The 15466-nt window shown below is 35.8% G+C and overlaps 2 protein-coding genes across 5 annotated transcripts; one reads left to right on the plus strand and one right to left on the minus strand.

Moving 5' to 3' along the window:
- The first annotated feature begins 1457 nt into the window (after window positions 1-1457).
- LOC124153537 (sphingomyelin phosphodiesterase 1-like) lies at window positions 1458-7296 on the plus strand. Of its 2 annotated transcripts, XM_046526765.1 has the most exons (4): window positions 1458-1583; window positions 1808-1992; window positions 2600-2785; window positions 6771-7296. In XM_046526765.1, exons 2-4 carry the CDS (start codon window positions 1835-1837, stop codon window positions 6838-6840), a joined length of 414 nt encoding a protein of 137 aa, XP_046382721.1. In that variant the 5' UTR covers window positions 1458-1583; window positions 1808-1834; the 3' UTR covers window positions 6841-7296. The 2 variants fall into 2 exon arrangements, with proteins under 2 accessions (XP_046382721.1, XP_046382720.1); XM_046526764.1 differs by lacking the exon at window positions 6771-7296 and having other exon boundaries at window positions 1472-1583; window positions 2600-5041.
- Window positions 7297-7701: 405 nt separating this feature from the next.
- On the minus strand, window positions 7702-15237 carry LOC124153534 (F-box only protein 43-like). Of its 3 annotated transcripts, none has more exons than XM_046526760.1 (4): window positions 15031-15237; window positions 13704-14531; window positions 13249-13404; window positions 7702-8721 (listed from the first exon to the last, which is right to left on the minus strand). In XM_046526760.1, the coding sequence occupies exons 2-4, from the start codon at window positions 14508-14510 to the stop codon at window positions 8395-8397; spliced, it is 1290 nt and encodes a 429-aa protein (XP_046382716.1). In that variant the 5' UTR covers window positions 14511-14531; window positions 15031-15237; the 3' UTR covers window positions 7702-8394. The 3 variants fall into 3 exon arrangements, with proteins under 3 accessions (XP_046382716.1, XP_046382717.1, XP_046382715.1); XM_046526761.1 differs by lacking the exon at window positions 15031-15237 and adding an exon at window positions 14605-14998; XM_046526759.1 differs by lacking the exon at window positions 15031-15237 and having other exon boundaries at window positions 13704-14998.
- Between the last annotated feature and the right edge of the window lie 229 nt (window positions 15238-15466).

The following is a 15466-nucleotide window of genomic DNA, read 5'->3' on the forward strand; positions in this document are numbered from 1 at the left end:
CATGAACTTATTGGGTCTGAAACAGAAGAACAATGTGGAAAACAGTTACGGAAAATTTCTTGATCTTGTTCTTACTAATGTGGTCGAGAGTAATATTGAGGTGATTCGCTGTACGTTGCCAGTGATTAAAGAAGATCACTATCACCCAGCAGTAACCGCTCATTATGTCTGTGGCATTACAAAAAAAACAAAAGATGATTTTGCCAATTCATATAACTTTAAAAGAGGTAACTACTTGAAATTATACGAGGAGCTGCGGAGTAAAGATTGGAACGCAATTTCATCTACTAATGATGTCAATATTGGTTTGGAAATGTTTTACAGTTACCTAAATGAAGCGATTGATATATCTATTCCAAAATGTAAAATATTAAAGTACAAGTATCCTTCGTGGTACAATTACGAGGTAATCAAAAAAATAAAGAAGAAAGATAGACATAGACTACTGTTCAAGAAAACTGGGTCAAGTTATCACAAATCAAAATACAATACTTTGAGAATAGAAGTTAGAGAAGATTTTAATAAAGCTTTAAGTGTTCACTTGGAAAATATCAAATATGAAGTTGTCAACGGGAACTATAGTAGTTTTTGGAAATTTGTGAGAAAAAATAAGGCTAGTGGTCATATCCCTGAAGTGCTTACACTAAATGGTTGTGAATTTGCCTCACCAAGAGAAATAGTTAATGCATTTAAAGAATATTTTATGTCTGTTTATGTTACTCAAGTAGATCCCTCTAAGATAAAGTATGCTAATGAAACCCTTGCCCAAAACAATGATAATATAATCATTATTAGTATTAGCATGGATGAAGTGCTTGAAGCAATCCAAAGTTTAGATACCAAAAAATCTATTGGTCCTGACAATATCCCTACGTATATTGTGAAAGGCTGTAAAGAGATCTTAGCTCAACCTTTATGTCAGTTGTTTAATAACTCTTTAAAAAGTGGAGTATTTCCCACAAAATGGAAAACTGCCAAGGTGTGTCCTATTTTTAAAAAGGGAGAACGAAACGACATAAAAAATTATAGGCCTATAAGTATATTGTCTGTTTTTTCAAAAATATTTGAGGGTATTTTATGTAAGCGTATTAACTTTCTATTAAAAAATCGGATAAGTGATACACAACACGGCTTTATAGCTAATAGGTCAGTAACGACCAACCTAGCTATCTTAACCGATTATGTTATGAATTCCATGGATAGCGGTTCTCAGGTGGATGCAGTCTACCTAGACTTTAAAAAAGCCTTTGATACTGTACAACATAACATATTGCTAAGCAAACTGAAAAGTATTGGCATTGCAGGCTCTTTGTTAACTCTTTTGAGTTCATTTCTAAATGAAAGAAAACAATACGTAGTGCATCGAAACGTGGTGTCTGACAAGTACTCTGTTGTGTCTGGTGTGCCTCAAGGCTCGAACCTGGGTCCACTGGGAGTTTGAAATCTTCTACGATGAGGCTGGTGCTGACCCTACTCGTCCCACAAGCATAGCATATGTAGGACCTTCTGTTACTCCATACTTTGATTTAAATCCAGGTTATAGGATATACTATGTTGATGGAGATCACAAGCAAACCACTCGTGTGAGTAATTGATAATTTATAATTTCTTGCATTCTTGTAGTTTAATTGAGAAACAGCTTATCATTATCTGTAGTGATAAATTTTTCTCCTAAAATCAATGGTGATTATTCTCATTGAATAGTTTCAGCTTTTTTCTTTTCCTGTTTTTTGAACTTCTCTCTTTTCAGTTTTCACTTATTAGGATTAATATTTGTGAAACATTTATTCATAATTTTCACTTGCAGAGTGTCTTGGACCATGAAACATGGGTGATGAACCTCAAAGAAGCCAACTTGTATAATTATCCCATTTGGTATAAGCTTTACTCAACAAGGGCAGCTTATGGTTTGCCATCTCTGTCTCCAGCAGATTGGGATTCCATGTTACAGAAACTTACTGAGGATTCTGATCTCTTTGACCTGTATTACAAGTAAGTAACTCAAATAAGTTGATTTTTCTGTCTAGTTTGTACTTGTAAAAGTTGAATTATATTGTCCTGACCAAGGTGCATAGTTGATTGAATTTTTACCAAATATATTTCAATGTGGCTAAGTTCTGTCTTCTTAGCAAGCTGAAGAATTAAAGAAAAGTACCTTATTTTTCAAGTATTACAAGCAATATTTGTTGTGCTTACTTTTGTAAAATAAATGTAATGATTCATTGTTACTGCATTACCTGTGGCTATAAATTTGTGGTGCTAACCTGTAAGCGGCAATTTTAACTGACTGAGCAAAGTGAAGCCAATCAGGGAAAATTTATGGCTATATTTTTCAGTTACTATTTACTAATGTCAAAGTTCAATGAGGGTTTTTTAGTTAACAATTTATACATAATGGAATAAAAGGTAATATGTACACCTGAAGTCCATAACATGAGATAAGAAACAAACGATGCGGTGCCTTACGTGAAATTTGTCTGAGAAGCAAAGAAAGAGGATAATTCTGAATTAAATATTGCCCTAGAATGAGTGATGTGTGGAGGTGTTTTAAGCTAATATTTGAACTTTAAATATTTTTCTAATGTTATTTCCCTTGCAGGCATTACTGGAAAAACTCACCAGTCCGCCCTGTTTGTGATGCCAATTGCCGGAAAAGGATGCTCTGTGACCTTCGTTCAGGAAGGTCTCATGAAAGACGTTCTCTTTGCCAGGAAATTGAGAGCCGTGTGGATGCTTCCACAAAAACTGGATGGCGCTCCTGGATATTGAACGGCCTGGCCTTATCGTATGTGGCAAATATATTGTCTGCCTTCACCTGGGTGCAGGACACAATGGGTTTTCGAATAATGAACCCATTTTCTAGTAGTGACTAATTTAACTGTAGATTCAATTTGTGCTGTGGACTCATGGTGGTGGTTGTAAAGGAACTATAATTTTCTCGGAGCTGTCAAAGCAGTCATATCTTTACATTTATTTTTAAACACTGTACATATTTTTGTAAATTTGCATTTCTTGTTTCTCTGTATTCTTGATTTACCTTAATTGTTATACTATTCCACAATTTTATGAAGCTTGGTTCCTTAAGTTTCATTTGGAATAAACAAAATGTGATCCTTGGGTCCCTTTTCTTCTCCTAAGCTAGCAGAATGAAAGGCAATGGTTCATAATGGTGGAATAGCGATAAGATGTGCATTTCTGATACCCATTGAATTTTCTTCTGAAGAAAATGACAAAAACTTTGTTGCCACTAATTTTCATATATGCTTCACTTTTAATTATTATAACATCATGTAAGATAAAATGGGACTGCTAAAATTGTACTCGGTTTGCCGATCCATTGCATTTCCCTGAAAAAATCTCTGGATGTGGAGTCATCTTATTAATTGGGGAAGAAGAGAAAAAGAAGATGAAGTGGATTTGGAACAAAGTTCATTAGCTCTGGGTTCTTTCAAGAGATAATGTTCCTTTGCATTCATTAGATTCAATAGAATTGAACATTGGCTTGTTTCACCACTTCTCTTGTATATCCTATACAGTTCAATGTTGTATACATTGTTGACATAACCTACTTGTATAATTCTATTTTATTGAGAACATATGCTGATCCCATCTCAATTAATAATTTAAAAAACTGGTAGTAGAAGAGAAGTTAAGCTCAGTGGCATTTCCTTTCTGCATCTTTTACTTTTTATTATGTGAGTATTTAAGGTGGTGGGCATTTTTTGTGATATTTATTGAAATGGATATCAACTTAATTTTTTATACACAAATTTGCTGAACCAGTTTGGTAAATGCTGAATAAAGCGTGTCTTGCTGTTTTCAAATTTGACCATATGAAGAAATTTTGCATTGAGATAAAATTCTTGAATGCATTTTATGAAGCTGAGGCATTATACAATTGTATTTATTGAATATTTCGGCCTATAAAATGACCAAAATTATATACTTTTCAACGTTATAACTTTTAGTTGTAAAATTGTAGTTTTCTTTTACAATGAAATATATGTTTATTTGTGTCTCTGAAGTAATATAGTGATAAGGCTTTTATCTCGTAAAGCTTGTATGAGAAGTAAAATTACCTATGTTATGCTATAAAATTTTTTTAAAAGATTTGCTTGCTAAAGAAAAACAGTTCCATATTTCCCTACTTGGGTCCAAAAAAATAACATTTATTCCTAAGTTTTGAAATCTAATAGGGTATGCCTGGATAGTTGTTAACATAATAACTATCATCTATCTTGATTATTCATCTTCTTAGTGCTTATCTTATCATCTATGGAAAAATTAGTATTATCAAATTGGATTGAGTTATTCCATGGGCGTTTCTTCTTGTATCTATTTCTTAGTGCTTATATCACATTGAATTAGACAGCGATAGAAGAAAAATTTCCCACTCAACATCTGTACAAATTTACATTTTTGCATATTGGATCTCTCGTAGGTCTCTAGTTCTTATTTGATAGTAATATATATTCAGGTACTAATTGAAAGCAGAGGGGGAAAAAACTGTGTACATAAGATAAATGTACAATTATTTTTAAAACTTGTCTTCTTTGTTCATTTCTTTGTACCTTACGTAGAAGATTAGAAACTGTATATGAAAGGGATCTTATTATATGCATATGACAGTGATGGACACTTCACATGGGATCTGACACATATTTTTGTTAGTTAGTTATAAGCCTCGTTTTTCTAATCAGGTCTTATTTGTTGTTGTGGCTGGTCTCCTGCAACAAAGAAGTAATTTATGCCACTTTTATCATTAAATGATGTATAAATCATTATAAAGATTACATTTGTAACTTTTGACAAACTTAATGCATTATACTTTATGATGTGTGTATATATGTGAAGTAATTGGTGCCTTTTTTATGTGATAAAAATAAGTTCCTCTTGGGAATGGATATTGTATTTTTGCATGCCTTCAAGCATTTCTCCTAGTGTATATCCTCAAAAATATGTTACCAATGTGAGAGAAGTCATTCTTGATATGGAAATATATCATTTACATATTAAAAAATAAATATTTATTTTAATACAACTTTGGGGGTGGTATATTTAATAACCGTAGCTAGAAAATCATTTCCTGCCTTATTGAAGCTATCTCCAGCATGCATTACTATATTCCATTCTTTATCAGCCTTTGCACAAAATTCTTCAATGTTCCTGCAATTTCTTTCACTAATCCTGAGGTGGGAGATCATCATGACAGCAAAATTTATGTTGGTATCTTCATTTGTTTTACACAAATGTGAAGCAACTCATCATATAAATTCCGACAACTAATAAATTATACTTATGCAACCCAGTATAGGCTATCTATAAATACCAGGAATTTAAATAGCTCACTTAAAAAAAGTGAACTAAACACCAGAAAAATCTGAATTTCCGAATATCCCGGGTCCTGTGTGCTCCGTATTGTCTATGGTACATGCTTTTTGGAAGGAGGTAACCAACAGCTGGGGTCTCTAGCACCATGAAGTAAGGGCTGGGGGGATAGGAACCCTTTTTGGCATTAGCCAGGTTGTAACGATAGGCTCAAAAGGGACCAGGACTTAACGTCCCATCTGCTGGACAGAGTGGTGCACTGGAAGTGCCCTCCACATTACACTCAAGTAGGGATAGGGCCATCTCTGATAAGTTTCTGCTACTGCCAGGACTTGAACCCAGGCTCCCAGGGTGTAAAGCTTTTGTGATGTATTAGCAAAATTTTGCTTTGTTAATTTGGATGATTGAAGAAATGAAATATCCTCAGATATCTCATTTCTTCAATCTCCAATCTTTGTTTGCCTGCAGGTGGTTAAATGGATTTACTGAAAACTGACTTTTAATGAGAATATTTTCAAAAATTAATTTCTCTGCAAGCATTAAGTATCACCATTCTGAAATTTCTCCCAGGTAACAGAAGTAATCTTAATGCCAGAAATGTTAGCAATTCAAGCATGTTGTTCAGCCATGGGAAACATTGTACAGGAATGCAACGTTGTTTTTCTTAAGGTAACACGTCATCTGTGATGTTGCTTGTGAGTAAATAAGATTATTAGGTGTCATTTCCTTGCCTCCATATGAGTAATTGAATCCAGGAAACATATATATCTGACGCGATTTAAAAGGATTTCATGCTTTTTTACCGTAAAACCTCACATATGAGATTTTCAGGCTATGGTTCTGGCTTAAATCAGAACTATACAAAAGTGTATGACTATAGCCCAGTAGATAGACCAGTCCAGTTCTGTTACAGACCAGTCACAGAACAAAAATTAGCCTTTCAGACAGGTTACAGACCAGATCCAGATTAATTACAGACCAAATGTTTTTACCTGGGTAAGCCTTCTAAAAATAATGAGCAAGTGTTATCCTGAAAACTATACTCCTCCTCAATACCAACTCTTGATTTTCCACAGTGCCCATATTTCGGTCCCACCAACTGCGTAAAATCAAAGTTTTACTGTAATAGGAATTATCGGTATTAAAAATCCTTTTACCTCAGAATAAGCAAAATCTGCTTGAAACCAGCTCATACAATGTTACATATATAAACAAGGTCACTTGTGTTTGAGGTACTCACCCAGGTGACAGAAACAACCTGGTTTTCAAGCAAGCATGCTGGCAAATCATATCTTTGTTATAAAGACATGCTGATTTGCGAAGGAATGCCATGTAATTATCTCTTAATACTTCTTATTTCTGTCATGTGAGAAAGGTTATTTTGGTTTGGCTTTCACATCATTCAGCCAAGGGGATTCATTTCACATGTTCTATCATTTCAGGGTATCCATATTCATGGCTATTCCTGCACTTACATATTCCATACCCAAACTGGTATTAGGGTTTGGATAAGTAGGTCATATGATTACCAACATAAGTGTTTTACTGCTGTGATCGGGACTAATGAAAAGCTCAGGGGCAAAGAAAAAATTTTAAAATGTGAACAAAGTGAATTTCAGTGGCATTCTTTGAATGAACTTGGTGTTCAAGTCTCATAGAATTAATCCAAGGAAATTTTAAGTGCCCTCATCCAGCATTTAGAAGGAATGTTAGCATCAAATGCAAGCACGAGAGGAGTAAGTCTTTCCATTGTGTATGCAAATGTTTGCACACATGAATATGTGAACTACAGAAGTGGCAGGATAAAAAATGAGTAGACTGCTGGACTAATCCTGTGGAAAATAGCAACTCGGCTTTGGAAAAAGAAAACGGATATTACCTAAGAAGTGTAAGTGTGATAGATTTATAATACTCGCTAGCATTACAAGTTATGAAGAAATGTTGGAATACTTGAAAAAATTGTGACCACGTGTCTAAGTGAAAAAGACCTCAGGAGTTCTTCATGCAACGAAAGTCATAACTTTTTCTGTAATTTGAGAAATTATTTCTCAAAAATAACGTGATACTAAAATTAGTATTAACAGAGAGTTAGGTTTCCTGGGAATATGAAAAGAACAATCCTGCTGCAACTTAAATTATTTCCCAGCCCTTTAAATTAATAAAGGATCTGTCCTGTACCATTGCTCATCTTCGGATGGATTTTTCCTGAGACTGTGACAATATGAACTGCTCTATAAAAATGAAGAATATACCTTTCAAAGGCCTTGATAAAAAGCTCCAACCTGCGACCACTTAAATTATACTTGTAAATATGATTGTTAGAATTTGTTTTAAGATATGTATTTATGAAATTATTTATAAGTAAATATAAGATTAAAATTTTAACAAATCTTGTAAAATTTATTCTTCTTTAAAAATAAATACAGTGCAATAATATATTTCATTTACAGCGAGCTGAAACTGGGAATGTTCATTTTGGAACTTGCTCTTAGGCACTGAAGTGAAAAATATTAAAAATATAAGGGTGGTTGAGCCCAAAGAAATGAAAGTAGTTTACTGTAAAACTTAAAAGATCAATATGAACCATTCAAGCAACTCAAATGCAATTTACAATTCTACCCATTTTTACATTTGACCGTATTACCACATGGAATTAATTCAACTCATGTTGTTATTTCAAAGCCATTTGAAACTCATAAAATACTTCATTTGATCTTTTTAAAGTTTAAATCATGAAATAAAACACTTCCATACTTAACCATCCACACAAATGGCAAAGTGCCATTCTACCTCTGGCACATTTACAACACACAATAAAAGGTAATTTATCATGAATAGTTAAAATTAAAATATCCCATTAAAAACAACAAATCACATACATACTAAGTAAAACATTTTCAATGTCACCACAACATGAAATTAAAATTGAAAGAAATGCATTAGCCATATAAAATTCAAATTGGGCTCCAGAATTTAAATGGTGAGCAACTCTTTCACATATACTACAAACAGTTCATCTAAAAATCACAAATTCTTTCACATACATTATCTTCAAAGAGGATGGCATCACAGTCTGCGAAGATTCCTTTTACTTCTCTTGCTAGCTGCTAAATTCAGCTGTCTTCTGGTGGCTAGAAGCATAGGCCGAGGGGGAGATGGAGGAGAGGCAGCCTTTGGAGCAAAAGGGCAAGCCATGTACCTTGGAGGCGAGGCCGAATGAGAGTTGATGGGCATAGTGTGCTCCAAACAGTGGCATAAAGTGCAAAACCTGAACTGACATCCAAGCCTCGAGCACACACCTACATTGAGTTTTGCATCAACCAGGGATGGGAAACTACAATGTGGGCATGGTTTCAAATGCTGAAATTCATTTCCATCCACCCGTAGCCCCTCCTGTAATTGTGAAGTAAGATAAAAAAAATTTTTAAGCAAGATTTTATTCCGAATCACAAATAGCAACAAGCATACAAAATAAAAACATATTATTTCATCAACAAACAGCAGGAATGTCATGGACCAGTTATTTAAGGAAGACAGTTCAGTCAATATGCATTCATTGATTCATTTTCCGTAACCACTTCATTTTGGCACACAAATATTCCTCGATCTGCTCCTTTCAGAAGCTGCATCAAGTAATTTAAAAGGAAATGGTCATTGACTCCTCAGCATTAAGTGATGTTCAAAGGATACTGTCCATAAAATTTAGTTTGCTTTTGGATTATTTTATGCTAATTTGATTTAAATTGATAAATAAGTACACACTAGTTTTATTCCTCTTGTAAAACTACTATCTATGCTGTGGGTTAATAATTCGAGATTTGCATGTTAATGCTGTTTTACACGGTACACGGAATTGCGCAATCTGACATACGTGCGAAGGTGCAATCTAAATTGCGTCGTGTAAATCGGTGAATTGCTAGAACACATGCGAGAATGCGTGGATGCGAGTTGGCAAAATAGCCCGTTCTAATTTCGTTCATGCATTCGCGCAATTCCACGCCATTTTAGAAATTAATGCAGCTCTAACCTGCGCAATTCCGTGCCCCGTGTAAAACGACCTTTACAATCTGCCCCTCCTGACCACAATGAGTTGTGACCAAGAATTATTGAACTAAGAATAAACTGAAGAAATCAGTAAGATTCCATTCCATAATCAATATGAAAAGGTATACCAAGTTTAAAATTTCTTCTATCTAATATACTTCTATCCCATGTGTACTATGGTTTTCACAAATAATCATTTTTTCAAGATCAATGATTACTACAGAAAAGTCATTTCAACCCTTCACCATCTGCTTCCCAGAGTCAAATCAGGCCATGCTACTCATTCAGTGTGGAGCATGTCCACTCATGTAGCCTAACCAAAGCTGATACACAGACCACATCAATAGAAAGACCCTTTTATTTCCACTTTCTAATAAAAATTGATTGGATTCCGATGACTTTCCTCATAATCAGTTCCACAATTTCAGAATTTGAATATGCATTACATATAAAAATTTGTTAAATCCGGATTACATTCTGAAAACAAAATTTCTAAGAATTATGCGTAAGTTTAAAAATTATGAAAATATTTTCCAAGTTGCAACAATGTAATTGAAACAGCACCTTTTGAAAAATTAATGTGGAGGAAGCTAGAATAGAGGAGAGGAAAAGAGTAATGAGACAGAGAAGTAAGGTGAATGTAGACATAGGTCTAACGACAACCATTACTGTCAAAAGTTTTAGGACAAGTTTATTTATTTATTTCCATTACCCCATAAACAGCACAACGGCCTTTACAATGGGGAATTAACAGTTAACAATGAAGGACATTCACACACGCCCATGCCCTGGATAAGAGCATCCTACCCAGGCGGGACTCGAACCCGCGACCTTCGGTTTGTCAGACGAGGACTTTACCCCGCCGCCACCGAGGCCGGCGAGTTAGTGGTGCCACTTCCACTTCTCAAGGGAATTTTGTTTCCCTTGCCCGTTTGTTGTCCTTGGTTACAAACTGACAAATATGTTAACCCTTGCCCAAATTCCTAACTTTGATGTCACTCATTGCCAATAAAATAAGTATACAAAGACACAATTATTTTCCTTCATATAAAAAAACAAAATATTGAAAAATCATGAATTTACCAAATATTTCTTTAGCAAATGAAGTATTTTTGATTATGAAAAGTGTTAAAATTAGTTTAAAACCCTCTGCTTAGTACCCTGTTTTTCAAAAATTTCCCCCCTGCTTATGGACCCCCCAAGGTTGGCCTGAATCCATTGTCTCAATATTCATTTCAGTTCTTACAGGAAAATGTTATATTAGAAAGGTAAGCTCAGATGCAAATTGAGTATATATTGTGCGAAAGATCCACAGAGAAAAAATCATTCGCCTTGACCGGGATTCGAACTCGGATCCCCCGATTTCCGGTCGAGTGCTTTAGCCAGTTAAGCTACCAAAGCGTCATTCTTCCCTGTGGATATTTTCGGACACTACCGGACAAGAGGTTGCTGGACTGCAGAGCATATGATGCCACAAGCAGTCCAATTCGTGCGCACAGCGCCACAGCCGGAGAGCAGGCCCGGACATAGAACACAAAGAGGTGTTCGCTCTAGACTGGTTCAAAGTATACCGGGACTAGCCGCGGCGATAACTTTTTATCTTTTTTATTAACTTTTAACGTGATTAACTTTTATTGTATATATCACAAAGAAAAAAAGGCGTTTGGGAAAGTAAATTTCTGTGAGAAGTTGAGGTAGTGCCACAAACTTTTTCCAAAATTTCTTGAAGTGACTGAGCATCTTGCAAGGTTAAATGGCAGAGGGAAGATAAGAATGACACTGAAAGAAAAGCAATGGAAAAGTAAAATTACATGGTAATAGATGGCAAGTACATATGCATAAATGACGTTGATCAGCTCTGCTATCCTAGAAATAAGAGAAAAGAATAACACAGAAATCTTAGGCCTGTAAAATATATCCTGAAACAGAGTTAAGTTCTCTGGAGAATGAAAGAGGTAGTAGAACTAGAAACTAGTTCTACTACCGTGTAACTAGAAAAAAACTTAAGAAAGCATTCGAAAAGAAACTTTTTGAGTTCAAATAAATTTTATTTCACAGGTAGCAAAGTCATTATTAGAAATGTAAATAGTAAATAGGTTTGGTCAAAAGAAAAGAAATTCCTTGGAGAAGGCCAACTTGAGTTAAGGAAAAGGAAGGCAACTAGATATCCCATTCCTGAGATAAATGCCAAGTAGAGAGGGATTTGGATTGTTATCATCAATTATTTCCATCATGGTTGAATAAATATTGTAAGTAGACCCTAGCTTCAAAGTAGTTTATTATTTGAATGAAACGTTCCAATCAAATTATGAGTAAAGAGAGTAAGTGGTACCTGAAGTACAGAAATAAGGAAGATAGTTACACTAGCAAAAGAAATGCTTGCAAGAAAGGGGAATCAATTATGAGTCCAATGCGTGTAAGTACGAGTAATAGAAAAGGAGTGGTTTAGAGCTTTAATTGAAATTGATGTATTTTACGAATTGCGAGGAAACATGGGCTACATGGCAGGAAGATGAGAGCAATCTTCAAGCATCCAAGGTGTAGGGGTAGGTGAATGAATATCACTCATTAAGTGGAGAACTTTGGCCACCACTTAGTGAAAGTCTATTATACTAGAAAAATGGCACTGAAAGGTTGAAACCAGTAGCATAAAAAATCATTGTGGAATAGAATTTTGCCTATTTTTTCAAAAAGAATAGTACTGGCTGGAGAAGATACTGAGAATGGGCGAGGCAAGAGAATGCTGTAAAATTTGGTAATAGAAGAAAGGATATTATGTACACAAAGATGGGGAAATGAGTTGATACCTTTCCAGAGGGCTGAAGAGACATACCAAAAAAACAATGAAATCATGTAAGGTAATACATAGTTGATAGTTATCTGTGCAAAGGTAGAAAAATAACACAGATTCAATGAAAACCTACCTTAATCTGTAAATTGCTTACAACGAAGTGCACAACTGACTCAGACTAAAATGCCATGTATGATTCCACTTAACTGTCCTAAATATTTGTTTCACAAAAACAAACAACCAAAAAAACTGGAGGTACTACTAAAAATGCATTATTATGAATCAAGGTACTACAGAGGGGATAAATCTTCCCAACATAGTTAATACTGCCATTATTTCCTCACTCACAGCATGCTGTTCTTTGGCTGGATTCTAACATGGGAAATTCAAACCCATGGCATGGAGAGTAGAGAGAATCAAATTTACCAGGCAAAAGAAGGTGCTAGGTGAAAAGAAAAAAGAGGGGGGAAGAGAAAGAATGAGATAAATTTTCATCAAGCATTACATAGAATGTTTCAAAGGAATTATTACATAAATCAAGGGCAAGACTTGCCATGAAAAAATCATTTGGCAAAGCTGGGATTGAAACCCAGATATCCTGATTGATGGTAAGGTATGCTCCGTTACAGCACCTTCTTCTTCCATGGTGAATCTCAGACTGGATTAAACGAACAAGACTTGCTTCAGGGCTATTAAATGTGCCATCATTAAACTGATAAGAGGGTATTCACTCATGGCATGCAAATTGTGTGTTCTCCATCACTAACTTGTATGGTCAAAATATCAAGACAATGTAATGTGTTGGTATATAAGTCGCCCTTAATTAAGCCTTAGAATAAAATTCCATCACAAAGGAAATCAATTATCTTTCAGACTGACACTGGCAACCCTAACTTCCTCAGGAAACTTTTTCTTCTATAGTATGTACACATTTACATTCCAGTCATGCATAAATTTCTAAGGGTTGGTCAAACTAAGATGCATTACATAAAGGCTATTAGTTGCTCTTAATCAAAATCTGAGATTGAGAAAAACAAGGATATAAATTAATTTCTTCAAAATAGAAAATAAAACCAATAACTTACTTTCATGTAGAGCTCAAACTTGAGTGTTTTTGGACTCATTTTTGGTGGTGGAGTTTTCAGAATTGAGCCTTCAGGAGGAAATAACCTCTCCTTCTGGATGACACCCAATACAGAACGGTTTTCTTTGAGGAAAGCCACTCTATCTTTTGATGGAATCTGCAAGAATAAGATACAAATACTGTTTAAATAATTAATTTTTATAACGTTAATAAAAAGATGTGCAGGAAGGGCACAGACGCATGAGAGCTTTAAAGAAACGTTACTGGGAACCAAATAGGGATAAAACTGATTTCTATAAAGCGTAGAAAAGTGACAACCCCTACCATTGAAGTAAGGCTCACCCAACATTGGAAAAATTAGAAATACATATTTCACAAAATATAAGGACAACTGATTTTAAAGAAATCATTTAAATTAACCATTTCTCACGCACACAATTATGAATATCAGCTTACCTGAGACATATTCTCTTTTCTCAGTTTTCTTTTCTCGATAGCTGCCAACCTCCTTGAATTGGCAGTTCTATCACTCATAATAAGTGTTCGCCATGTCTTGCTCACGGCACTGCATGCCATCAGATCTTCACCGCTCAAACTCGATAGAACAAGGGACAATGCCGGAGCCATCATCCTCTCCTTGCCCAAGCACCAAAGAAAGTCTACATGCTGAGCACCGTATCTAGGGCGACGAGGATTACGATACTCGGGAAGTTCAGAAAATGATGGAAACTTTGTGATGGGAGAGGAATGGAGGGAGCCTTTCCGGGGAGGTGTGCGAGTTTTTTGACTGAGGGCTTGGGCAGCATTATGGCATAACTTTCCTCGGCTAAAATCCCTTGAATAGGGATGATGCTTTTTCGGACTTGGAGTGCTGGAAAGTTTCCACGGAAGAGACTTCGTTGAAGTTGAGAATCCATGCACAAATTCTTCATTTTCGTGAGTCTGCTCGCTACCCCGAGAATCTACCTCTTCTTCCACGATAATGGTAGGAATGAGACACCTGCCAGATACACGACGGGACGATCGCTCCTTACGGGTAACGTCTGGAGTCGATGAGTTGACTCCAGAATCGAAAAGCCTCTTCCGAACATCCTTCGGTGACAATGAAGTATCCCGGAGAGACCTCAAAGATATCCCTGATGAAGGTATACTGGAGTAACCACTATCCTCCGCGGACGAAGAAATCAAGGAGTAACGAGATGAGCATTCCGGGGTGACACATTGCATTTCTTCGGAACGGCCGGGTGGGCTCATGGATTTCATTTTGAAACTGGCTTATTCGATCTGCAAAATCAATCACGAAAAGGCACGACTAGAGACACGATAAATCTGAGAGCACAATCATACTAATGGGTACCACTGAGTGTTTGCAGCACGGACGGTCTGGCATCATCCCATCGTTTGCTAATGCTTTCGGGGCTGCTTTTTATAAAAAGTTGACGGGACTGAGACGGCATTTTACGGTTCATAAAGGGGCCGTCTCAGGCCGTGGTCCTTAGGCTATCGCCAAAAACTATAGTCAGCCAGACTGCCCCTGTTCTGCAGCGTTCAAAGATTTTATGCAAACAGTTAAGTACAAAACAACGTTTTAACAGGACGAATCAATATACTTTAAGTCAATATCTCCGCACACTCAAATAACATTAACATCAACTACACCCATTGCCTTGGCTACGAATAAGTTCACCTCGGCTAATGGCTTTAATACAAAAGTGTCAAAACGGCAAGTAGACTAACTCATGATTAATGATTAGAGTTAATTTGAGCAAGTAAATTTGTTTACCTATGCCACGGATAAATGCCGCGAAACTTAACAGACACGTAATCGTTTCCAGCGTTTCAAATCAGCTGTAGAGTCATTGTTCCTCAGCGCACCTTACCACCATATCCCACACATTCTCCCAACAACAACAAAACGCATTTTATGAAGCATGAAATTTCAAATTCTTCATCGAAAACCTGATTACCTATGGTTACCACGAGTTACACAACCGAAAACGTTATTATCCAATGAGATCAAACACCGGTGAAAATACCCCAACCCACCACAGTTTCGTGGTTTCGTTTTGAATAATCTAGTTTTATGAAAAACGTACGAGCAAAATTTTTGCCGCCTTGAATGGAAATCGCGAAACGTAGCCTTTTCGTTTCGAGGAATTATATTGTGTGGCTTATAATATTCTCATATTACATTTCCTAGCCTATCAGACTTCAAGTTT

This window comes from Ischnura elegans, chromosome 2 (assembly GCF_921293095.1).
Source record: "Ischnura elegans chromosome 2, ioIscEleg1.1, whole genome shotgun sequence".
In the NCBI taxonomy this organism is placed as follows: domain Eukaryota; kingdom Metazoa; phylum Arthropoda; class Insecta; order Odonata; family Coenagrionidae; genus Ischnura; species Ischnura elegans.